General features: G+C 37.2%; 1 protein-coding gene across 8 annotated transcripts in view; it reads left to right on the top strand.

Moving 5' to 3' along the window:
- NAV3 (neuron navigator 3) overlaps positions 1–26,176 on the top strand; it is a 417,901-nt gene that overhangs the window by 257,242 nt on the left and 134,483 nt on the right. For 6 of the 8 annotated variants that reach the window (XM_032999780.2, XM_042792193.1, XM_032999782.2 and 3 more), the window contains 3 exons: positions 12,695–12,763; positions 15,476–15,615; positions 22,310–23,348. In XM_032999780.2, the coding sequence (XP_032855671.1) occupies positions 12,695–12,763; positions 15,476–15,615; positions 22,310–23,348 (1,248 nt within the window). The remainder of the gene's footprint in view (positions 1–12,694; positions 12,764–15,475; positions 15,616–22,309; positions 23,349–26,176) is intronic. The other 2 variants (XM_032999777.2, XM_032999779.2) reach the window with 2 other exon arrangements.

Here is a 26,176-nt window from a genome sequence, read left to right as displayed (position 1 = left end):
ACTGCAGAAGGAACCAACATGACTAACTGATTTACAGGGCAGGAGTTCATGATTTGGAAGGTCCTAAAGAACTCATGGATGCTTTATGGGACATCTGAGACCTTTAGGTATTTTTGGTGAAAAGTAGTTTCATACAGATAAGTAAACTTTCCTCTTTCATTGAATGAGGAGTACTGAAAAGTGATAAAATCTAAGGTGTATAATAATGTCACATTCTTCAGCTTTTTCATGTGAAATTATTAACTCAATAGATAATCTAACTACTTTCAATAATAGTCATTTTACTTTTTTTTTTTTGAAGTAGTGGTGATACAATGAGCTATTTTATCCTTTCATAGTGGATGTTAATCTTTAAGGCAATTTATTATTACACATTTATTGTTCAGTTATGCCTTTATTAGCCTGTTGAAGTTCTGAATATGCTTTTAAAAATTCTTAATATGTTATGTTTTCTAACATTTTATACTCTGAAAAGGTTTGGTGTGTAAAAACCTTAAGGCAGAAAATTATGGCAGCAAATGCTGTATATATTGGAAAAATTATTTGGCAAATGCACATAACAGATTATTTTCCATTAATTTGGTTTATGGTCCTTTATTACCTAGAAATAGTTCTTTCAGGCTTTTGAAAGGAACAAGAAAAATTATCTTATTTTTATGGGAAAAGTCAGATAATGAATATAGTAGCAAAAACCTAAATGGCACATTAATCTTTGTTCAGTAATAGCGAAACTCTCCAAAAGTAATTTGAGTAAATTTTCAAGTGTATTGTGAAAATTATGTTCATATACCCATGGATATTTTATTCTACTTGAAGAGTCACATATTTCTACTGTGATAGACACCTGAGAAATAAAGATGTCTTTCTGAGGCACTGTTTGAGAACATTTAAGTGCTTTTGATATGTACACGTTCGTACATGTGCAGACATGTAAGCAAAACCAAAACATGTACACTGAAAAAGGTGGATGCTTTTTATAGACTTTGTACTTTTAAAAAATGTTCAGTAAGCAATCATATTTCATGTTGTAATTTAATTCTTTGAAACTATGCCTTAATAATTGCAGTTACTTTAGCTTAGATTATTCCATCAGAAAAGTTATCCTCTTTGTTGCTTCCATCTAAGTTATAGTAAGCATATTGCTTAATTTCAACTTGATTTCCTAGGAGGTAAGAAGCCGTTGTGTGTGCTTTATTAAGTGAGTATGAAAAGGAGATGCTCTCCACTGTTTCAGAGAGTAATACAGATTATATATGGGAGAGGAAAATACCTCTGAGGAGTCATACAGAAGATGGTCAGGATGCAGAAGTGGTGGCATTCAGACACTGCTGAAGACTTTGTGTCCTGGGTTGAGTGAGTGGTGGGGTTTTTTGGTGGCAGGGGACGGAGCTTTAGGGGCGGCCCCCTGTGAGAAGCTTCTCAAAGCTCCCCCAGCTCCAAGTCAGCTCCATCTCTGCACCAAAACTGAGCCAGTCAGCTGTGCCTCTGCGATAACATATTTAAGAAGGGACGTGGTGACGAGCAGTGGGACTTGTGAGGAGGAGTTGCTGCAGCTGCGTCAACACCAAGGTCAGTGGAGGAACGGAGGAAGAAAGGAGGGGGGAGGTGTGCCGGAGCAGAGACCCCCCTGTATCCTGTGGTGAGACGGCAGGGCGGCTCCTCCCTGCCACCCATGAAGATCTACGGTGGAGCAGACACTGATTTATGGCCCATGGTTTCTGGCTTATTGATCAAGGTTCTGTGGCCGAAGAAGGCCGGGGTCTTGTGGGAAGAGGTAGCCCCACTGCTGTAATTCAGCACTGGGAGGACTGCAGCATGCGGGGGTGTCCCACACCAGAGCAGCTCGGGAAAGGCTGCAGCCATGGGAGGGAATCCAGTCAGAGAAAGTTGGTGACCCATGACGGAGCAGTGTGAGGAACGCTGCGGCCCGTGGGAGGGACTCATGTCAGAGAAAGTTTGTGGAGGACTGTCTCCTGTGAGAGGGGGACCACAATGGAGCAGGGGGGAAAAGTTCCAGAAGCTCCCCCCACTGAAAATGGAAGAAGCAGCAGCACTGACTGCACCCGCCATTCCCTGCCCCTGCACCGCTGGGGGAGGAGGTGGAGATATCAGGAGCAGAGCTGAGCCCGGGAAGAAGGGAGGGGTGGGGGAAAGGTGTTCTCAAGATGTGGCAATATGTCTCACTGTCCTACTCTGTTAAGTGTTGTTAGTGTCTATAATAAATGTGTGTTCTTTTTTCTTCCCCTAACGAGTCTGCCTTTTGCTCATGGCCATAAAGGGTGATTTTTTCCCCATCCCAGCCCTATCTCGAACCCCAAGCCTGGCTCTCTGTCCCTTTTTATTGCCAGAAGAGAAGGGAGAACGAGTGGCTGCGTGGTGGTTGGCTGCCAACCAGGCTCAAAACACAACACCTTGTATGTACAGGGCTAGTGTCTTACTCTTCTAAATTAAGATAGTGGTCCTGATGATGGTGATGACAATGATGGTTTACTCATCCTGATTTCCAGGTTACGATGTCCTCAGTAACGATCAATGGCTGTGATTATTACTGGATGTAAGCCTGTTCCTCATATCACCAAAGCCAACCTACTTTAGTATCAACCTCAGTGTGAGCTTGTTTGGGACCTTTGTCAAAAAAATCTGAAAGAAACACAATAAATGATATTAGGATTCTGAAGCTTTCATAGCCAGGTTGTTTTGATATAGTAAACAAATAGAAGCCCTAGGGGAAGGCTTCTATAATCAGAATATCAGGAGGTTTACAGGATTAGTTTTGTGCAGAAATGAGGAGTTCAGAACACATTCAGGAGGTTAGCTGTCCTTGGATGACTAGGAAATTGATGTCTCCTACAGGAGACAACACAGATCGGTAGTGTAATTAAACTGGTTTCTGGAGGAGCCTCTCTCCCCTTAGTGTAAAGTTTGCATAGGAGGATAATGAGTTTTCTGCAGCAGGCTCATGACAAAGTTGGTCACTATGGCAATACTTTAACATTCCTAATCCCATGTAATCTGTCTACAACCAAACTCAGAACTACAAAAATTGTGTACACAGAGGGGAGCAAGATTCTGCATGTCAAATAATATAATTGGCCTATCTAATCCTAGGGCTATCAGCAGCATTTCAAATTAAATGTAAAAATAATTAAGCAAATTGATTTATGGTAAGTGAAATTTAATTGAAAATAATATGCTTTATTTATGGATTATAATTTCATACCACTAAGTATAAAAACTCTTAAAATTCTTTAGACAATTAGAGGAAAAATCTGGGGTAAATAATAAATCGTAACCTAAGGGAGAGAATGGTTTTAGATGTGCTTTCTGGTTTCTTTTTATCGTAAAATTTCCTATATTCTTGTATGACTAACTGTGGGAATTGAATACTTAAAAATCTGAGGTAGGCACTTCACTCTTTACTTAAGATTTTGTTGCAGCTTTGAGACTTAGTTAAAAAAATACAGTGCTGGTGGCCTTATTTATATCTGTCAGTACAGATAGATGACAACAATAGTTACATTATATTTTTATGCTTTGCTTTGCTAGTGGATTCCATTATCACAGCAATACATCTAAACTTGCTGCAGTGATGATCTTTCAACCACCCAGATACTAAGAGAAAACACATGTGGATGAAAGGAGTTCTGTCTCATTTATGGATTAGGCAGTAACTGGTTTCAGTAAGCTGTCAGCAACATTCCCCAAGACGGACAAACTATTTTATCACGTACAGGAATGATGAGCACAGCTTGAGATCCAGATGGATTTTGTTAAATTTGTTATATTAAAAGAGCACCCTGGTTTTCCTAGGCATATAAACAAAGTTAGGTAGCTGATTTCTACAAGCAGTTGCATACATAAGTACTGCAAGGAACAGGGTTTCATGTTGCCTCCTGATCAGAAATATCAGGAAAAAAGTGACGCATATTGGACACACAGCTTGTGCTGTGTGAAATACAGTAATGAAAATGTAGTGGTTATGATTATGAATTTAAATAAATCCATGCCAGAATACTGACAATTTGTATGCCAGTTTTGGTTACACCACTCGCAATTTAGAAAAAGACCTTTGTTTCAGCATTCTCAAGGTTTAAAATATAACAATAACATTCTACACTAAGTGTATTGCACTGACATAGGCCATAAAATTGAATGTGTACATAATTGTACATCTTCCTTGGTTAATGGAAAGGAAAGTGATGATCCAGGTCTCTTCACTGTCCTTAGTTCTTGCCATTGCTAGTCACCTGGTTTTAGTAAGGGGAAACGGGTAGGTGCTTTTCCCACTACAGAATCATTATCTAATGATGACAAAGAAAAATTAGGAAAAGGTTTATTTATTTATTTATTTATTTATTTTACTATTCTCTGTTTTCTAGTAAGGGTCTAAGCAGACAAACCACTATTAGTCTAATCTGATGTGGTTTTATGCATCTGGGAGATAATGCAGAATGAATTGCTTAATATGATTGCTCCAGCTAACCTTCAAACCGACCTTAGGGATTTAATTTTGCTTTAATTGAGCTATCTTTCTATCTTGAAAATAGGATTTGGTCCCATTTCTTTTCTACTCCTCAGAGATGCAATCATTACAGTTCTCACAGTTCCCAAAGAAAGGAACTTCAGGATGTTCTTTCATCTTCATTGTCCTGAAGTCCAAGTAACTAAAGTACATAGTAACTCTGTAGCAATTAAATCAGTTAACTCTGTACCTAAGCAAATAGATGATATTTAATAATGATGAGTTGCATAAATTAGAGATTTGTGCCTATGATAAGTATTTTATTGGTCATCAAGAAAAGTGGTTCTTCTTGCACATGCCATTTGTTTACCTCACATAGCTATGAAATTAATTTACACATTCGATGTAACTGTCATTACATGCTGGGAATTACTGCAGTCTCAGGAGTTTTCTAGATACAGCTATGATATATTGACAGAATATTGTAAGAAATACACCTTCGTAACCTCTTATATATTAATATTACTGCCACAGTTTCATTAGTAATTTTTTCCCCTAAAATTCACATTCACAGCTATATTTTGAAACAGCATGCAGAAATGCATCAGCACTATTTGAAGTTTCATAATACATACTTCTGTTTCATTTGAGAGATTTAGAAATTACCATACATGAAAGGGTAACTTTTTGATGATGGCAAATAACTAACCTTTCTAATAACTTTCACACAGATAAAGCAGAACAATGCAATAGCAACAATGTATTTGACATGTATTTCCCTGTAGCCAATCCTCTCTAAGATAAGAAGATACCTATTAATAGTTGTGAAGCTTAAAATTAGGAGAAAAACAAGGAGCTTCAAAGCAGACTGTCAGTTTCTAAAACAAATGGTCTTTTCTGTAGCTATAATATAGCACCTAGTAGATAGAAAATATAAAACTGTAAATTATAAACCATTTTGCAGCCTGTCAATAGCTTTTAAGTATTTTTCCTTAAGTTTTCATTGTCTACTTAACCATTTCACTACCAACCTCTCAGAAACTGCTTATATCTTTTACCTTCTTACATAATTCTGTGGTCTGGATCCTGAAAAACTTGTCCTTTACTGGTTGGTACCTGCCCTTGTGTTATTTAGTATGTTCTACAGTTCGTCCTCCCTGCAAATTACCTGATGTTTGTCTGAACCTGTGACACGTATTTATACTAATTTCTCTTGTTTACAAATTACCTCTGTGATCTGTTCAATAATGATATTTCATTCTCTGCCTCTTGTTCTGTTTGCATTTCAGAATGCAACTGTCATCCTTTCTCATTTTCTGTTCTTACAGTTTTCAAGAGTGTTTTAATTCTGTTTAGAGACAATTCTCATTCAGTGCATTTCAGATATTCTTATTGTCTGGCACTTGCCTCCCTTGCCACTCATTACCTTTTATGTTCCAGTTTTGATGCACTTTGGCCATAATTTTTACTTTTGCTAATCCACATAATGTAGAATTTAATGAAAAATGTTCCATTCATCCTTGTACCATTTGAATCCAACTTGTCACATATTCCCTTTTGAAGGAATAGAAGCTTTATAATGTGGTTATTTTCCATTCAGACATTTTTTGTTGCTGTACCCTGACTCTCCATACAGATTAATTAATTCTTCTCATTCTCTGAAGATGAGGTCTGGTGCAATTGTGCTTATGCATTTTTTTCCTTTCCCAGTCCTGCCACCCGTTCAATTCTGATGTCTTGTAAACATTTGAGATTGCTCATAATTTTGTGTATATGGCAAATAGTTTTTAAATAAATCTAAAGTGCAATGGGAGCCATATTGAATTACTGCAGTCTTCATTCTTTCTTTTGTCCTATGATTGATTTTCCTTCCTATTCTGAAGTAAAATGTTCTTTATTGTTATTTTTTCCATAATGGATTCCTTGATAGCAATGTGTGACTCAGTCTTTTCCTTGCATTTTTGCCTTCATTTAAGTCATAGTTTTATATTTGTCCTACTACATTCTCTGATACTGTTAGTCCTTTTTATCAACTTTTATCTCTTAGTATTTTCAAAGAGTGTGCAACAAATGTGATATTCAACATATCATTGTTTTGCAGATGTCAATTAATGAAATAACATTATATTTTGCAGCTGCTATGGAGATTATTTTCTCTCTTGATTTACCAATTAAAAATTACAAATCCACACACTTCCAAAGAAGGACAGGCAATGCTGTTTATGACAATTATTGACCATGGAAAATGGATTAAAACAGAAGTGAGAAAATGAGCTTTTGTTATATTTAAAATTCACCACACTTACAAGAGATAAATTAGCAGCTTAAGAAAATCACTTATATATGTATTTGTGTTTTGGTCTACTTTTTTTGAAAATGCTTATGGGAACATAGCTGAAATGTTGGTAGAATCTTTTGTAATTTCTTTATACAGCATAGCTCTTTACAATTTTAGAGTTAAAGAGGAGACCAAACAAAATGCTCACAAATGTATTTTAATACCTTCAGTAAAACAGACTTAACTGTGTGATAATTATTTGACAGATGCAGGTTTATAGCAATCCCAACCATACTTTAGGATGTGTTGATGAAAGTGGATTTTCTGGAAATCTATAAAAAGGTTCAAGAGATGATGAATGTAGGTCTGAAGAAGTGACAGCCTCAGGCTTTCTGGCACCCCTTTTTTCATTCCCTCTATGAGAAAACTTTGTTACAGTCTTATTCTATCAAACTGTGAAACAGAATAGTGGCATACATTTCTGTGCAGATAATCTGATACAATTTAGTTATAGTGCAAGATCATAAATGCTATGGAGATAAGGCCATAAAAGGGTACGATTTGTCCCTAAGGGCCTAGTCCTGGCAGCACACTGTTACCCACTTGGCTGATTTGTTCAGAAAAATTAGTGGTTTTTAAAGGACACTGTCTTTTTAAGTGAGCTACAGGTCAGGTTAAGCACTGCAACTAAGCAGCACATTTATTACTTTTTTTGATATCCTCTTGGTTTCTTTAATGTTGTGATTCATATATTCTTTCATTAAATTCCACAAAATACCTATACTACAATTACCAGGACCAGTGTGGGAAAAGTATAGTCACTATGGTGGATGATTCATTCTTATTGTAAGCTACCATGTTCTGCAAGAACATAAATGTTGATGCAAAACTGGGTTATCTGCATTGTGGTTTATGAGCTGTGAACAACAGGAAAACACTATAAACACAATTTCACTTGTACCTCCAAGCCTGAATCAGTTGGATACAGACTTCTTTGAATAAGATGCCAGAAGTTCAAAGAGCAGAAAGGAGAAATGTCCACCTAATATAGAACAGATGACATGGTATGAGCTAGAACTGCCTGAGCCATAGACATTTCCTCTTGTGAATGAAAAAATAAATATGTGTTTCTGGTTTAGATATAGATATATAAAATATATATCTATAAAATATAAAATATAGATATAGCTATAAAATACACATATATATCTAACATTTATAAATAAAACCTTTTAAAATACACATATAAGTAGGTAGATAGACACATAGATATAAGCATATAATAATTCTCAAGGACTGGGTTACAAGGACAAAAGAAATGTCTGACAAATATTGTTCATGGGCAAATTTAGGTTTTTTGGTTTCCTTCTCAGAGTTCCTTGGCTGTCCATCTGAGGAATCAGGGACCTTTCAGCTGCCCAGATTGTTTGGTATGGTGAGAAGCCTGGAAACCTTTGTTTCCTGTGGCATCTCTCTGTGTACACTTGGGATTTGGAGTCAGATGAACCTTAGAATATTACCTCTTGTGCTTTGTGCCATCCAGGCTGATGCAAATTACACAGCCAAGGAACTTTTTTGAAAAAAAAATAAATAAAAAAGGAAAAAAAATATGTATAGCACAATCAAGTACTTCTGGGGAATTTTTTACTTTGAAAATGTTTTTTTTTTTAAAAAACTAGCTTTATATCACAGAATTGTTTTGATAGAAAAACCTTGAACAGTTCTGGAGTGCAGTCACCCTAGTGATATAAATGCATTTTATAAGATCAACATCATATTAAAATTCAAATACTCCAGTAAGGTAGAAAGACTGATTACATATTGCAAACCTCTTTGCCTTTTGTCTAAATTGAACAGATCATATAGCTGGTATTTTAGAACCACCATGTGACTCTTAACAATATAGGAAAATGACAGTGTGATGTAACATGATCCTTTTGATCTTTTGAAAGACTGTTAATAAAAAGTAGATGATATTCAGGGTGACACTGCATGGGTTACTTTTTGAAGAAGGAGGTTAAAATATTTTCAGCTTGATTCATGCTCTGTATCCAGGTTTATAGGAGCTCCATCCTTCAGGTTTACGTGGTATACACACTTTCAAGGAGCTGCTTCTTTTGTGATATAGCATGCTATTTGTATAGCATCAAGACAGACTTTCTGGCAGTTTAGTCCAGTGTCAAGCAGTCACTTGCCTTCCCTCTGCATCTTCTGTGTTCTTACTTGCCCATTTCAGTTGAATATTTCACTTTGTTTTCAGTGGCAGAGCATTTAAGGACCTTTAGTATTGTAGCGAATATTGACTTCCTAAGTTCCTCTACACCTTTTAGGACCATTTCTTAACCCTTTTATCCTCCTTGCAACTGCATGCCCTCCACCAGCTCCCTGTCTCCGTGGAACACGGTGCATAACTCCCCAATGCGACTGACCATGGTGCAGCACAGAGTCCTGGGTCCTGCAACCAGCATGGCCGTAGCACAGCTGTGGTGCTCCCCATCAGCACCTCAGGGCCACACCAATCTCTGTCACCTCTGTAGCTCCCTTCTCAACACTACCCCAGCTACCTCTGTGTTTAAGTGCCTTTCTGGGCAGTCTTAGCATGTTTATTTCATTTTCTCATGGCATTTAACCAACGGACCAGCAACAGAAGTTACCCACTATCACCATTTCATATCTGCTGTGTTGGCTAGTGTTTCCCTGGTTTGCAAGAGAAGAGTTGGGGGGGCTTGTTTTCCACCTGGAAGCCAGTTTGAAGAGTCCAGCTGGTTTCTAAGGGTTTTGGATGAAATATGTTTATACCATTTTATCTCTTTTAAACAGGATTTGTTTAACCAGGAGCATCTGCCTTCTCTTCCCCTCTTCATTAGGTGGAAGGGGAGAGTTAAGCCTGTTCCTGGCCCAGGCCCAGTGATGCAATTGCCTCCAGGACTGCAATACAGGGCTGTGGCTGCAGGCACAGTGGGGGTTCCTGGCTGCTCTGCAGTCAGGGTTGGTCTCCTCTGTAGTTCATATGTCTCTTTCCTGCCAGTGCACTGTGGCTGGGTTTTTTAAGCAACTGCTGTGAAGCTGTGATCATGTTGGGGAAGACTGCTGTTGGGAGTATTATGGCAGTGGAAAGGGGTTTGGGAAGAGACAGCTGAGAACCAGAGGCTTTAAAAATCCCCCTTCCCAACCCTCTGACAAATAAACCCTTCCTTGTCCTAAATGCTGTATTGTTAAACTTGTATTGTCTGGTTTATTAATATGAATCTGTTGTTTTAATGCAGGTATGTATTTATTAAGTCTTTGTGTGGATCTTTAAGCATTAAAAAAATACTGTTTTAAGCAAAACAGGTTTATTTTCCTGATTACTAGATGTTACCTTCAAAAAATTATCTGGTAGGATGGAGGGCAGCAGGTACATATTTTTTATACATTTAGAAGAGTGGCTAGGCTTTACATGTGTTGCAGCTCACTTCTGTAATAGTGGGGCTAGCAGTTGGGTAATAGGCATCCATACAAAGCTTTAGTGGATCCATCATATCCAGTTCTAATCGAGAAGGAAAACCCAAAGTCATTAGGAACTTGATGCACCTGGTTCATGAGCTGGTAAAGTTCTCTTTTTCCCTTTCATTTGTCATAATACGTTGGAAAATAAATTTACCATGTCATAGTGGAAATGATGCTTTACTGACATTAACACATCCATCAATGCCTTTTAAGCCGGTCTGGAAAGTTTAAAAGCAGTCTGTAGGTTGACATTTCATGAATTTATTAGTGGATGGAGTCCCAAGTATCAAGCATGGAAGTAAAGCATTCTAGCAAGCATTTCCAGATAGGTGTTTCATATAAAAAACAGATGCCATCTGTCTGTGGGCTACCTTATCAACAACTCGGCAACATAACTGAGATTAAGTTATTTGATCTTTCCAGATACTTTGGAATTGTGTTATCTGAGGTAGAAAAGTTTCAATACTCTACAGCAAGGCAGAGCCTTTGGCCCTTTCAGCCAATGGTTAAGATGCATCCTATTCACTCTGTTTTTCCAACTCATTGTCCATGTTGATTGCACTGTCTATCATTTTACCTTTTACACCATAAATGCACTAAGGTTTCATTTGACACACCATTTTTCTCACAAACTTCTTAGTTTAGTCAATGCAGATAACTAGCTGACCACTTCTAGATTCATTCATTTTAAATATGTTGAAAAAAGCATGAGTGGAAGATCTTATCAAAAGATGGGCTATTACTCCAGACACAAATTTAGCAACTTCAGCAAAAAATCTTATGTCACATTGGCATCATAAGTCCAGATATTATTAAGACAGACAGCTGTAAGTAAAATATAATTTAATATGCTAATGACTAGATAGATAAAAATATATAAACTAATTATGATATTATTATAATTTATTATAATTCCCATAAATTTTATAGTCATATAAAAAAAGCAGTCTGTCAGCATTACTGTGAAGGTATGCATCTGAGAATTGAATGCTGCTTTTATATATTGAATGATTCCTTTTTGCCCTCTTAAGACTGAAGTACTCCCCACTTTTTTTCTTTTTTTTTTATGCATCATGTGCACATGTGCTATTTGTAATTGACAGGCACAGAGACAATTCTGTACCCCTTACTGGGGTTTAATTTGGTAAAGTAACAATAATCATGCATCCCATTCAAGTCTCACCTTGTCCCTTGGTTTATGCCTTCCCCTTACGCCTCCTCAGGACTGCTGTGGCAGTATAGGAAGACCTTTCTCCCTTGAGGGCTTCTCCCATCTGCTCTATACTCAGGCTATTTGCTTCAATGGACTAGCAAAAATTGCTTAACACTTTTCTGGTAGTCTCAATACCACCAGGTGTTTCTTATAAGTGCTACCAGTCTATAAAGCTGGGACTAGAGCACTAGTTTCTGCTACTACTCAGAAGAATTGCTAGAAGATGCAGAACTGCAAGAGACAAAAGCAATCTGTGACTATCAGAGTCTCTGCTTACTTAGTTCCCTATCACTTCCTTAATAATGCAAGGAATTTGATGTTGTGATTGCACCTGGCTTAGGCACCTGTCTGTATGCTTAGGCTGTGTGGATCCCAAGGGATGCACCTGTTTATAGTAATTGAAATTACCTGGCAGGAGGCATTACCTTGGCTGTACATCTGTTGTATACCCTATGCAAATGTATAAAAGAATAGAAGCATACATTTGCTGTTTAGTCATGGTGCCATTGCTGGCTGTGAAAAGGAACATACAGTTTTCAGTCCTGTGGCACAACCTATCTTCTGGTGCAGAAGTACTACTCAGATGCCTTAATAGATAAAGGTGTATTTTCCTATGGTATTTAACAGTGAGTCTAAGCACATGTTAAGGCTTTCCTAATGAAGCCTCTGATCCACTGCCTGGGTAATGCCTCAATTACATGACCCATGCTGCTTTAACAGTAAAGAAAAATATGATGGGATGCTTCTTCCACATAGCTCTACTGTCAGGAGACTCACCTTTCTTCAGCAGGAATTTTTCTGAGTCCACGTTGGATCTGGTATAGCAATTTTTTTCCCAACTGCCAGACTGCGAACTCAGCCAGGTTGCTGGAGAAGCTAGTAGCTGTATAGTTATGCTTAGTCCTTTTTGTGGATGAAAAAGAAAAAGGGCACAACATTTTGAGGTGCGATCTGTGTGATTTGAGCTTCAGTAATTCAGTCACTGTGGAAAATTACCTTTACTGTCTATTCCTAAAATAATTTCTAGAAAATTAGACAAGTTAAAACAATATCCATTATTTCATAATCTGTTCATTGCATCTCTCATAAAAATCTGCATGTTTGCATTATTTCATATTTTTGCCAGTTAATTTGTGTTTTCTGTCCATGTTCAATTTGCATTCATTAATTCATAGTTTGCTGGTAAGTGTGTTCTTTCTATACATGTTCAAAGAAATTCTTTAATTTAATTTCTCTGTTTCTTCTCATACAGTCTCACAGCCAGATATGCAACTCAGTCTAATCACAGTGGAATTGCAACCAGTCAAAAAAAGACTTCTAGGTCAGTTAAATATCTCTAATTTATTGCTTGTTAGTGATACTCAAGCAAGTATATGCCCATTGATATTTTATCCTTTGGACATAAGCAGACATTAAGCGATGTATATATATGTTATGCGTGCAAGCTTTGCAGCAATGAGCTTTGCCATGAGAAAGCCTTGAATGGACTGGAAGGAGATGATTTGTACTGTCTATTAGCAGTATTTCTGGTTGTTATATATCCTGCATCTTTGTATCCTGCATGTAAAATATTGGATGTGAAGGATTAGTTGGTGATTTTAGTGCTCTCTATTCTCTGGCTCAAAACCTTACTTTAGTCATGAGTGTAAAGAAGTTTGGGAGTCTATCCCAACTCCCACTGGATGTTTTGCCTGTATCACAAATCCACCTGAAATGTTGAGTTCACAGAGCCAAGTTCACGCAGAAGCAAAATGGAGCAGAAAAAAAGAACCACTTCCAAGACTTCTGCTCTGTCAAGTGTCGCCTGCACACAGTCCCCACTAATGAGATGCTTTGTTTTGGCAGTGAATTTGACAAAGCTCTGTGTAGGAGCTGACCTGTTTCAGATTTCATCAGTACTTTTAGTTTATCATTTCCATGAGCACTAAAATCTACAAGCCAGATTTCAGAAGAGAGAAATTGAGGTCTAAAGCTTACTCTTGTTTCTATGTTTTGTTTTGTTTTGTTTTGTTTTTTGGGGAGGGGGGGACGATGACGGGAATAATTAATGTGTTCATTAATTATACCTTTACTGTATAGTTCATTGGTGAGAACAATGAACTCAAAATTGAATAATCTACAAAAAAAATTGCATTTTGCAGTATAGCACACTAACACAATTTGAGTTGCTGGTGATAGCTTGGAATGAGCTATACCACAGTCCAGTTGCTTTGCACCTGCATTTATAGGTCTTCAGTTTCCTTATTGCTGATGCTCCTGTCTTGTCCACATTCAGTATGTTGGGGTTAACAGTCTTATTGTCTAATACTTTAAATCTGTGGCAGTGTTTCCGAAGCCTGTTCAGAGGTATGTGACTTGTCCCTTATTTGTTATTCTCGTCTTTGCATTTCCTTAGCTGCTTAACATGATTCTGCAAGAGTAATTTATAACCTGAATTCAATTAAAAAAGACAGCAAATGAGGTAAACTGGAAAGTGTGTAGAGCAAATGACCTCATGTATAATGTGCTTACTGTGGCAAGTTCTTGAATTCTGGCATGCAGAATATATGCAGAACTATTTTATATTTTAACAGAACAGATGAGTTTCCAGTGTTGCACATGCCTTCTCATTGCTTTTTTCATTACCTTTGACAAATGATCTCAGGGCTCTTACTGCCTGTCAAATTAGTGTAATGAGAAGGAGCAAATGGATTTTTAAGTTTGTTTTAGTGCATTCTTCAGGGAACAGAAGATCACTCAAATTCATGGGTCATGGTAAAGGTTAGCATGTGTACAGCTGCAGAGCAGAAACAGTCTGCTCTGGTCTCGGCACAGAGACTAGCAGGGCAGGCTGGCAGCCAGAATGAGACATAAAAATAACTAATGGATTAGCTCTCCGAGGCTTAAATTGGTAAAGGAAGAGAACATGGAGCTGTTCACATATGTTTGCTAATGAAAATAAAATGATTTAAACATTTCCGTTACACCAGTATACTAAATAAAAAAAAAAAAGGGAAGAAATCTAACATTTTGTAATTCTTTGTAATGTGATTTTTTTTTTCCTTTCCCTTCTGATGCTGCTCCTTCGTAACATAGTGAAACTAGCAGAATTTGGTAACTCTGGTATAATTTGTATTGCCATTATTAAAATTATCATATCGTTCAAATAAGTGAAAAACAGAAGAGAGATATTCTTCTCCTATAGCAAAAGCCTCTTGCTGATTTGAGCATTTCATTTTGCCTATCAAATAACTAAACTGGAAAGGAGTGGGGGTGCCCACAAAGATGCTGCAGAAAGTTTGAAATAAGCATGGATTAAAGAATCTTATATCAGAGGACAAATTCAGAGAGAAAAAAGATGCAGGCTTACACACACCATGGATAATGATCTATATTTTTTTTCTTTAGCATAGCCACACAGTAAGGTTCAGATGGTGGCAGCAAATACTAACAAATGAACTGTATGGTCTACATTATATACTTCTAACTAAAAGTTATACATGCATCTGTAGCATCTAGCTAAAATATGTATTTTCAATATTTTTTACTTAATAAGGTGGAAGTGTGTTAGCCAATAGTCCTCTGAAAAATAACAAAAGATAACTAAAAAGCCAGCTTTTATGCTAAACACAGCTGTGAAACATTTACAAGAGTAAGAGATATGAAGTATTTCTCAACTATGCACAGTTGTACTTTCTAATCAATTTCTGCAACATTTCTTCTTCAAAAGTGAGAGATCTAAATAAAAGTTGATATTGTACTTTAATGGTTTGTTAGGGTGAATCTGTTTTAGCAATGTTAATGGCAAATGCAAAGTATCTTCTTACATGTTTTGTGAATCTAGAAAGTATCCTTTTCCCTTCTGTGTGCATAAGGATAAGATTTTATTTTCATTTGTGGAGTCTAACTAATTGGAAACCTCTTGTTCATTGTTGCTTACCTGAAATCACTGTTTTCAATTGTTGGTTTTAAATTCTGGTCTGATATTTGCATAATGTCTCCTCTATATGTTGGATTAAATAAAATGAACAGATTTATGATTATACCATTCCAGGCTTCCAGGACCCTCGAGGGTGCCAGCTGCAGGCAGCAGTACCAAAGTCCAGGGAGCTTCTAATTTAAATCGGAGAAGTCAGAGCTTTAACAGCATTGACAAAAACAAGCCTCCGCAATATGCAAATGGAAATGAAAAAGGTAAGTGATTAAAAGTTACTAAGCTTACTCTACATAACATACAAGATGAAAAAAAAAAAAAAAATCACCAAGAGAACCCATCCGCAAGGGCCAAAGAAGTGAATGTAAAATTTAGACTTGGTAAGGAAGACCTATGGAGATAGGCCACTGAATTAGGACGTGTGGTTGAGTTGGGATTAAAGTTCAGAACTGAAAATTTTCAAGATGTTATAATGTTTATCCCTCTGATGGAAATATCACTGGGTAATTTTTCTGAAGTAAAAATGAATCCATATCAGATGCCTAATCTTGGTCCACATTCAAGTCTATTCATACCCAAAGGAAGACTGTAATAACTTTCAGGGGACTTTGCATCTTAGTCTCTAATGTAGGAGAATCAGAATATTATATTAGCATCGGAATGTTACACATGTCTATTCTTTCAGACCCTTACCCAGTGTATATATGTCTGAAGAGAGGATTGGAAATTAAATCAAATGTAATGAAATTTTGCAGGGATTTTAGTTCAGTGTTCATGTTTTATTGCCTCCTTTAAATATGAACTTCCATTATGGAAACAAACTGAGTTCCCTGGGTCCTTCCATTTCTCCCACCCTGACACTGTTTTCCTGGAAAATGTGCGTCCTCAGGCTTTATCTCAGAAAGAATAATGTAAAAATTCAGCTTTCTGAGTTGTGTAACTAATCTAGCCCCTTCCCCCGCTTCTTTCTCCCTTAGTGTAATGAACAGCATTTTATTCATATCTCTGGGTTAGAATACAGTTGAAAATGATACAATATACATAGTACCCGTTTGCATCCTTGGGGTCTGTGGGAGGAACAAGTATGCAGTGAATGTTCTTCATCCAAGCAACAGGCAGCTATCCAGATTTTTTTTTTTTTACAAAATTCTGATGAACAAACTTTGCCCCTAGCTGTATCTGAAGATATAAAACCATCCTTTCAATAGTTATTTCTTTATTTTTACTGTTAGGGATGAATGTTTTAGATAGTTCTATAGTGGGATTTATTCTATCAAGGACTTGTTTACGGCAAGATATCCAGGCTAAAACTAGAAAGAGATCAGAGCAGACATTGTATAGTTCACAAATACAATAGTGAAGTTATGAAATAGGAGATGTGGCTGCTTGAGTGAAGGTATGTACAGCAGTTTAGGTTTTAGGATTGTTTCATAATGTTGACATAAGTTTGATACTGAAATATGTGAGAATGAAATGATTCAAGGTGAGACATGCTTGTAGATATTAATATTCTCAGCTTGTTACTTGGAAACTGCCTTTTCACTGCTAAAGTTTTCATTGCATTGCACATTAATGTGGATTTTTGCATGATGGATTTCTTTACTTTCCCATTTCTTTACAGCAGAGAATAAGAACCTTGATGAGATTTTTAGTGAAGTCATCACTTGCAAGAGGATAAGGGGTGGCTTTGTTTGTGTATAATCATTCAATTCATTTGACAGGATATAGAAAATGTAATGTTGCGTAACTACAGAGTACTATATTTGAGATGTTTCTGGCTGCTCTTTTTTCTTTTTTTTTAAAACAGCAGAATGGATGAAAGAATATTGATTTTACCTGAGGATGTAAATGGAATACAAGTTTGTTTTAGAGTATAAAGCAGAAGTTATTTAGAGAAAATGACTGTTGTGAGTGTAAGGATAGCAAAATTATATTTTTTATAATACCCTAAAAGAACACATGAGAACCTGTATTTGAATTCATCATGCAATTTCTTTCCCTAATGAGAAGAACAAGTAAAACATGCTATATTTTAATTGCTATAATGGCTCATTTTTGAATACGAAAATTAAATTACCAAGTAGTCTTTTGATATTTTTTTAATGTATTTGAGGCTGTTCTGTTACCTGAGTTTTTTGAAGAATTTTGAAGAAACAAACCTCAACCCTCACAATATTAATTATAATAATAACAAACACCTCTTTTAAAAAAAGTGTCACTATACACTGAAAAACTGACTTTTCCTTACAGTCTGGCACATAATAAACCTTATATTGCAAATTTTGCTTGCAATGCAGATGCTTGAAGCAAGACAACTTTAACAGCTTCCATTGAATGAATATATAGTCCATACACTCTAATTTCTGAGACATATATCATATAGTAAATGGCTTGTAATTCTGCATTAGTGCTGCATAAACTGAAGTGAAAAAAGAGATTACTTGCTCTAGGTAAATAGTCATTAGAGGCTGGGATCTCCAGACCTCTTCAAGGACAAACTACTTTTGGTACATTTTTCTCTGCTGTACTCTTTCCTGTATGTGCTGTAAGGATACATCAGAAAAGATATACAGCATAAGGCAGGGATTTTTAATCCAGTTATGTGTAATACTTTAAATTCATTCCTGCATAACATAGTTTCCAATTCAGTCACAGTGGGGAATGGATATATAGTCACAGCGTTAAAGGAGGCCAGAAGGTGATCCAAAATAAGACGTTATATGGGCCTTTTATGTAGTATTTCATTATTTAGTATGTCATTAATGTTAACCCCCAAACATAGCTGCCCTGAGCACATTTGCTCTTTATTTAGTACAGCCCAGTTTTCACCCACAGACCCAACCCATTGCTGTGACAGAAGTAACTGTGTGTAGCTGTGGTTAAGTCAGGAACACAGAATGCACCAAAACAATAAACATGCCACTAGCTGAAACTCATCTGTGGAGCTTTAGTGAGATGATATATTTTTTTTTTATTTTTTTGCTGGACTTTAAAGGCTATGGATGGGTTTCAAAGAACTCATCTTTTTTCCAGGTCACGTCACATCTATCTGATTCCGTCTTAATAAATAAAGATGAGAATGAAACTATGAAAACGAAATGATTTGAATAAAGTAATTATTCACATTGCTAATAAGGTGGATACCCAAGGTGTTTTGAGTCCCTCAAGGAAATAATGTTCTAAATCAAGTCAAATTTTAAAAACAAATATTTACACTTCAGTGCTTAGAAACACCGTATCTTAACACTGATAAAGGTTTTTATGTCATGGAGTTTAACTGTCTGCTTTTCAATATAATTTAATAATATAAAATGGTGTTTGTGTATTGTCCAAACTCGGTTTCAGCAGTATTTGGTTGTTTTGCCCATTTTAACTCTGAGAAACTCTGTCCTAGAACTCCATTGTCTGATGATGCAAATAATTTTTCATCTGTGGTCAGTATGTATATCTATGGCTAATTTGTTTATATTTCTTCTGGTGCCAGTATTTTGCCAGTTGTCCCTGATGGTGGTCTCCTCCTATACTGCTAAGGGGTAGCTACTTTCTCATAGACAGCTGTAAAGGGACAGTTGAAAAAGCGGAATTTTTTAATCTCACCAGATAGACCTCTCATTCCTCCAAACGTCCTTATAGCGATCCCTTGCATCTCTTCCATTTTCCACTAACCTTTTTTATTGTGAGAGACTAGAATTGGATGCTCTAATCTGGGCACCTGCCCGTTACAGACTATTTAGATTATCAGTAACTATCTATACTGCAAGAGGGGACCTGTTGTCACAGAGTTGCTGTCTTCTCCAATAGCACAGAACACAGCAAAAGTCACAGAGGAGAAGACGTAGAAGGTTGATTATATATTAGGCCCAAGTTTAACCCCTTATGTGTCTGTATTTGTGCAACAGCCTATGAAAAGTGGACTTGAAACTGTCCCTTCAGTTGTCATGGTCTTCCCGGGTTCTGGTAGAAGTTTCTCTTTCTGCACTGAACACCTGGAGGTGTTGCTGCTCTGCTTTCCCAACTCAGGCTGGGCTGAGTCCTGAAGCACTGAGCTCTCAACCAGAATGTAAAATTGTTTTCACCACAAGATGGTTATGCATTTTGTCAATAAGAGGATTAGGCCCTAAACAAAGATTGCCACCTTGCAAAATTTAGTTTATAGAAATATAAAATCCTTGTCATAGTTTGGGTTCACTCTGTATCAAAATCACCACAAGGTGGGGACAGATTTCATGTAATGAACAGCTAAAGTTATGTCCAATTGAACGTGCAGAAAGCAATGATGTGCAGTTTCAAGTGATGCATTTGGGCTGGGGTGGAAATAAATCTTTTTATTCCACATCTTTAAACATACAGACAGGCTCTCAATATTTCTTGAGAGCATGTATTCCACGTTCTATGTGGAAACATTAAAGATACGCTTTAAATTGAAGATTAAAGGCAAGTTAAAGTTCTCTGTAATTTTTTGATGCTGTTTATGGTTTGTGATATAGGGATCAAATAAATACCAGTCATTCCAGGAACCTGTGTTTTTCTGTTATATATGTAGCAAAACAAGCTGTTGATGAAACAGTAAATACTCTTCTTTTAACAATATTTTCCCACAATGTGTTTATTATTATATGGCAAGAAATATGGCAAGGCATACATTCTTTTTAATCAGAACGCTTCTTTTGGTTTTGTTTTGTTTTGTTTTGTTTTTTTGTAGTAAAACTAATAGCCTGAAGCCATACAAATGTAACTGAGTGTAGTGGCATCCCACTGTTCACAGATTGTTACATGTATTCTACATCAGCTTTGCATATTCTTATGGTGAATTGTTCTTCTGCAAAACTACTGGGATAGCTAAAGAGCCCAATTCTCCTGTATAATTAAGGCAAGCTTAGTGCAAGGGAAGACGTGTGCAAGAAGGTCCTTGTGCACACCCAGTCCTGGGCTATCAGCCATGGGGCTGACCTCTGGTATAAATTAAGGAAGCCTGAGAGCTGCAGTAATTTCCTACTGCTGTTCTTGGCCCCAGGCTCTCTTCCAGGATCCAAGGCTCAACAGAAAATAGAAGGGGCCCTGCCACAATTCCTGCCTTGGTCACAAGGGAGGGATCAGCTCTGCAGCTGCCCACCAAAGCTGCTCCACATGCATGGTGCTACCTGGAGCTCGGGGAATAAGCCATAACCTCACCTGTCCCAAAAAATGCTCTGAGGCAACCCTTACCAGTTAATGTTTTCTTGTCTAGTAAGGGGATGCAGCTGAGCTGTTTGAAACCTCCTGTGAATGTGGGCTGAGCTTATTTAATGCTGTGGGGTTTGCGTATCAGGCTGAGGAGCACACAAAAAACTTAGCAGATTGAATTATACAGTGCCTATTGAAGGTGATTGGCCTTGTTAATAGTATTAAGCAAGTAAATGCTGTTACATTTCTGTCATAGTACTTTTGTTCAGGCTTTTTAAATTATTTTTAAACTAGAACTTCTTAATGCTATTTAGAGAAGTAAATTTTGCTATGTTTGCATTCTCTTTGTTAAAGAAGAAACAGCTTTTCATGGTGTTCAAAATCCTCCCTTTCCTATTAGTTACCTTCTGACTTCCAGGTGGGTACTCTAATCCATGCTAGGGACTTAGGGTTGAGACTGCAAAAATGAAAATCACGCATAACTTCAAACTCACTGCTGAAGGAACAAATGTCTTCAGTGTCCTCATCTACAATATTATTCAGACAGGGATGCCCCAAGGCATGACTGGCTTCATGTGTGTATGCAACACATCAAGCACTCTTTTTGCCATTACATTAAATATATTTGCATTGTATATTTCACAGGCTTTCCTGTAGTACTGAATTTGATATACTATAGGCAGGCTTACACCTGATTCACTGGCAGTCCCGAAACTGAATAGCACGGCAAGATAGGTACACTGGGAGAAAACACATCATCTGCTGAAATAGCTATGTACCACATATTTGATTGCCATTAACCCTCAATTTCTCTGGTTCTCCAGGGTAATAGTGTTTAGAAACTCAGATATGTCCTGGAAATCTGAGCTTCGTACAGAAGAGCTTAACGCTTTCGTGCATAGGTCTGTTTTACTTATTAAGGCTAGATGACTTTTTGGAAAACCATGGCTGTCAATTAGCATAGATGGATTATTGCAGAAAGTCTTGTTCTTGTTCATTCTGAAGATTCGCTGAAGGTCCTAGGCAACGTAAATGTAGTGAAGGTATCAGAGCCATGTAAATGAGCCTTTGGTACCTACCTGATCTTCAGGCCCAAAACAACTACCGTTGCTGTGCTCATGTAGATGATATACCACTGTAACTTTCAAGTACTGACACTGGTAAAATTGTTGATAGATTTTTTCCCACCTACGCAAGTGCACTGGGCTAAGTTCCTGATCAGATACTGAAGGTTATTAACTGTACTTAAAACAAAAAAAATTATAGTGACCTGCCATTTCTTGCTTTTATGAATATTGATTGTACCCGTTTAATTTCAGTATTACTCCGTCCTCCTCCTTTCACCCAAATCCTTAGCTTTCTAGCACATATTTTGCTTTCACTAAACACTGAAATCGTCTTTCTCTGGTTTTGTTTTTCTTCCAATATTGTATCATTCTTTTTCCTTCCATGTCTCTGTTTTTTATTATTAACAAGTGATTGGAATAATTTCTTTATGACTTATTAAAGATAAAATCTTTAAATTGGAAGGTTTAATTTGCATAATGAAATATTTACAACAAAAGTGTTTCCAAGGCTCTCTTGAGCTCATGGAAGTATTGAGCAACACCATGATGATGAGGGGAAAAAAAGGCATTTTCGATTAGCGTCTTTCACATTCCATACACAGGTAATTTATGCTGATTATACATCACATGTAGCTGTGTTTTCAATGTCAGAGGATTATGTTAGTGCCTTCAAGCAGGAGATGGGAGAATAAATGTATTATTATTGTTCTTTCTGTTTTTCAAGCAGATTCACCAAAAGGCCCTCACCCATCTGCAGGCATGAATGGAAATGTGCAGCATCCCACCAGCACCGGGCAGCAGCAGGTCTCTGCCATACCCTCTCCAAGTGCCAGCAAGCCTTGGCGCAGCAAATCCATGAATGTCAAACACAGCGCGACCTCTACCATGCTGTCTGTGAAGCAACCTAGTCCTGCAACCTCCCCTACTCCATCTTCAGACAGGCTCAAGCCACCTCCTTCTGAAGGTGTGAAGCCCCCTTCATCTGGACAAAAATCTATGCTGGAAAAGTTCAAACTGGTTAATGCTAGGACTGCTCTGAGACCTCCTTTGTCACTGAGCTCAGGACCCTGTGACAGTGGGAGAGAGGATGATACCTTTTCAGAGTGTGGTGAAATAGATGTCTTAAGCAGTGGGGTGAACAGCGGCGGCTCCACAAGTAGCAGTCCTAAAGTATCACCGAAGTTAACCCCTCCAAAAGCTGGAAGCAAAAATCTCAGCAATAAAAAGTCTTTGCTACAGCCAAAGGACAAAGAGGAAAAGAACAGGGACAAAAACAAAGTTTGCACTGAGAAAACAGTCAAGGAAGAGAAGGAACAGGTAGCTGAAACATCTACAAAGAAGAGCTCAAAAATTGCAAGCTTAATCCCAAAGGGAAGCAAGACCACAGCAGCCAAGAAGGAAAGTTTAATACCATCTTCTAGTGGGATCCCAAAACCTGGATCGAAGGTGCCAACAGCAAAGCAGAGCGCTGCGTCCGCATGCATGGGAAGTAAGGAGGTTGAAAAACTGAGGACTACAAAAGCAAACCAGTCCCAATCAACGCCAAAATCTCAACTTAATGAGAAGGCTTCTCCTTCCTCTGGTCTTGCTTCTTCTGAAGGGAAAGAGCCGAGCGCAGCTCTCACCCCGGGGTCCTCTGCAGCTCTGCTGGCCTCGATGGCTGCAAGCGGTGGCCAAGGCACAGGAAATGGTGTTGTCCAGCTTCCTCAGCAACAGCAATACAGTCACCCCAACACTGCCACGGTAGCTCCTTTCATTTATAGGTAAGATCATGGAGGGAAAGAGGAAAGAGAGCTAAAACAGAGTAATGGTGGATCACACTGTTATGTTTCTTATCTCCCGGTTTCTGTCACAGCATCATGCACATGTTTTCCTAATATTATCTTTTAATTGATGTTACTGTATGAAGAATTTCTTCCAAGAACTCTTAGTCCCTACCTTGTACAAAACCAATCCACTGCAAATATTTTCCATTTAAAATTCAGGATATTTTGATTAGAAATACAAATCACATGATACATTCCCTGTGCTGCTTTTGAAAGGTCATGGCTGAGTCAGGTTTCTACTGTGAATATCCTTGATTGCAATTTAAGAACCTCAACATTTATTTGCCAATATTCAATAATATTTGCCTAAAATACACTGTTCTCTTAAAAAAATCCTAGAATAAACAGCTGGTGTTTTCAGAATGTGTAACAGTACTAGTAGTACATTAGAGGGAAAACCATACACAAACTTTTGCAAATATTCAAAAATATTTCAACATTTTGGGCAGAGAGAAAAAGTTGCTGTTTGCAGGGCCTTTTCCTGTTTAGCTTTATACGTAAAGTAGATATAGACTGACTCCATGGAGGCAGTTAATTTTTACAGGTGATACAAACTCTCCTGATGGCCAGTGCTCTGGAATAGTTGCATGAGCAGTTAAATGTATCAGCCTTAGTCTGAATTTATTTTGCTATGTGATAGAGCAACTAAAGAGAAGCTGGGAGAATTCATTGTTGTACAGCTTTGAAGACAGAGTAAGTATAGAAAGACTGGCAAGTTGGTTTGAGTAATGATTTCAGATGTCAGCTGTTGGAGGGATTTAGCTACAGTTGTGGGTAAATTTAACATTGATAAAATGGCAAATACATTATTAAGCAAAATACACTGGCAGTTTTTGTTAGTGAGTAGTACTCTAGATAGTCTTGGCTAAAGATTAAAGAGGTGCTGGAATAGGCTCTGAGAGAGTATATATATCATTACACACAACTAAACACAGCTTCAAAACCAATCTGGATGAGTGATAAACTGTTTAAATTAATTCTGAACAAAAGCAGTTCAGAAAACTGTATGTGAGGGGGAAGATGCATAATATAGATATTTATTCTAATATGCAGTGGGTAGCCTCTTGAGTTTCAGTTAAATGTATCACTGAATGTGCTAAATATGCATGTTTCTTTATAACTGTCTGGAATAACCTCAGTTATATAGACGATTTGCATCATGGTACATAGGATGGCCTACATATGTGTATGTAAGGAGAGAGAAAAAGAAGCTATGCATTGCCTTCAGATGCATGTGCTATTTAATGGCAATTTCACCACATATTGATGCCATTTCATTGCATGATGGAGATATCATTCTTTTAAGCTCCATCATGAAGCAAAATGTATTATGAATTTTAAAGGGCGATAGAAGCATGCATCTTCCAGTAAAATTTGGTATTAATAATCATCTGTTTGCTTCAAACACACAGCAAAGGAGACTGTATTTGAAGTTAAATCTTGCATGAAAATAAAATTCTCAGAGCCAAGGTCTGATCTTGGAATTCCATAAACCCAGAGTAATAGCCTGACTTTGATGAGGTTACTTCAATGTGCATCTCTGTAACTGAGAGCAGAATCTGACCCAAAAATACACAGTAACTACATTCCTTGAAACTCTCAAGGGCTTTTTAATAATACACAATGATTTCATAAAAGAATATAAATATAACCAAGGATAAAATATCCAAATTTCTAAAGTCAGCATATTTATTTGTGTGGATATATGGCAAGTGGAAGTGTGCATGAAGCTGGGGTACTGTATTTACATTTTCTTGCTCTTAAACACTGTCTTCTGAGCAGTCACCACAACTTATGCACAGAACTTTCAGGTGTGTTTCTTAGTTGCTGTAACATCTTTATAGATCAATCAGTTAATAAACATAGTTACTATTCAGACAAACAGGGCTTTTTTTTTTTTTTTTCATCTAGAAGGAATATCTAGGCTCTGTGAGCTTGTACTGCAGTCCTTGTAAAAAGTTTCAATACCATTTAGTAAAAATACAGTGCATTTTATTAAGAATCCTGCAGAATAGTGCAATATACTGGTGTGCTCAGTTTAGACTATTAGCACAAGGATAAGCAGGCTAGTGTTTTTTCTAGCTTGTTCCTGATACCTGCAAATATAATGTGTTTTGCAACGTTTGATTATTACCCAATGGGATATTACTATATATTTGTGAATTAAAGAAAGTATTCTAAAGAGTTTCTTTGAGGCCAACATGTATTTTGCTTAAACAGGGAATGCAATGCTATAACAGTTATCAACACTCATGTTTTCAAGGAGTTGTGAATTTTTATTAATGGATAGTAGATATAAAATACTATTTCACTAGGAGTTTCTGAAAAGATATTTTGCACTATTCAGCTCTGCACTCTTGGTGCTTTATCCTATCTGATATCACATTGTATTTTTATGGCTCTTAAACACTATGGTATCTATTATTTCTCTTCAAAGATTCACAACAACAGAGTTGCATTTGAGATAATCTAAATGGGTATAATTTAAATTCTTCCATCCTCCTCAGTGAACAATTATTTATTTTCAAATGTGGTTGTGAATGTGTTGTTTACAGCACCTTATGTGTCCCCTCTGAAGCTGACTGCAGGGTCCAAGGGTCTAACTAATGTAAGATAGGCTGAAGTAGATGTAATTTAGTTGCTAGAAAGCTTGATAAGAGAGATACAGCAGGGAAAACAGCTAAAAGGAAGGTGTAAGAGACTGCATAATTGTTTAAAGTACACCAGCCACTACTTTAAATTACACATTCTTCTACATAGACAGA

The sequence above is a fragment of the Tyto alba genome, unplaced genomic scaffold, assembly GCF_018691265.1.
Source record: "Tyto alba isolate M040663 unplaced genomic scaffold, T.alba_DEE_v4.0 Super-Scaffold_2, whole genome shotgun sequence".
Classification (NCBI taxonomy): domain Eukaryota; kingdom Metazoa; phylum Chordata; class Aves; order Strigiformes; family Tytonidae; genus Tyto; species Tyto alba.
Note: the sequence above shows the minus strand (reverse complement) of the source record. Positions and strands in the feature narration are given on the sequence as shown.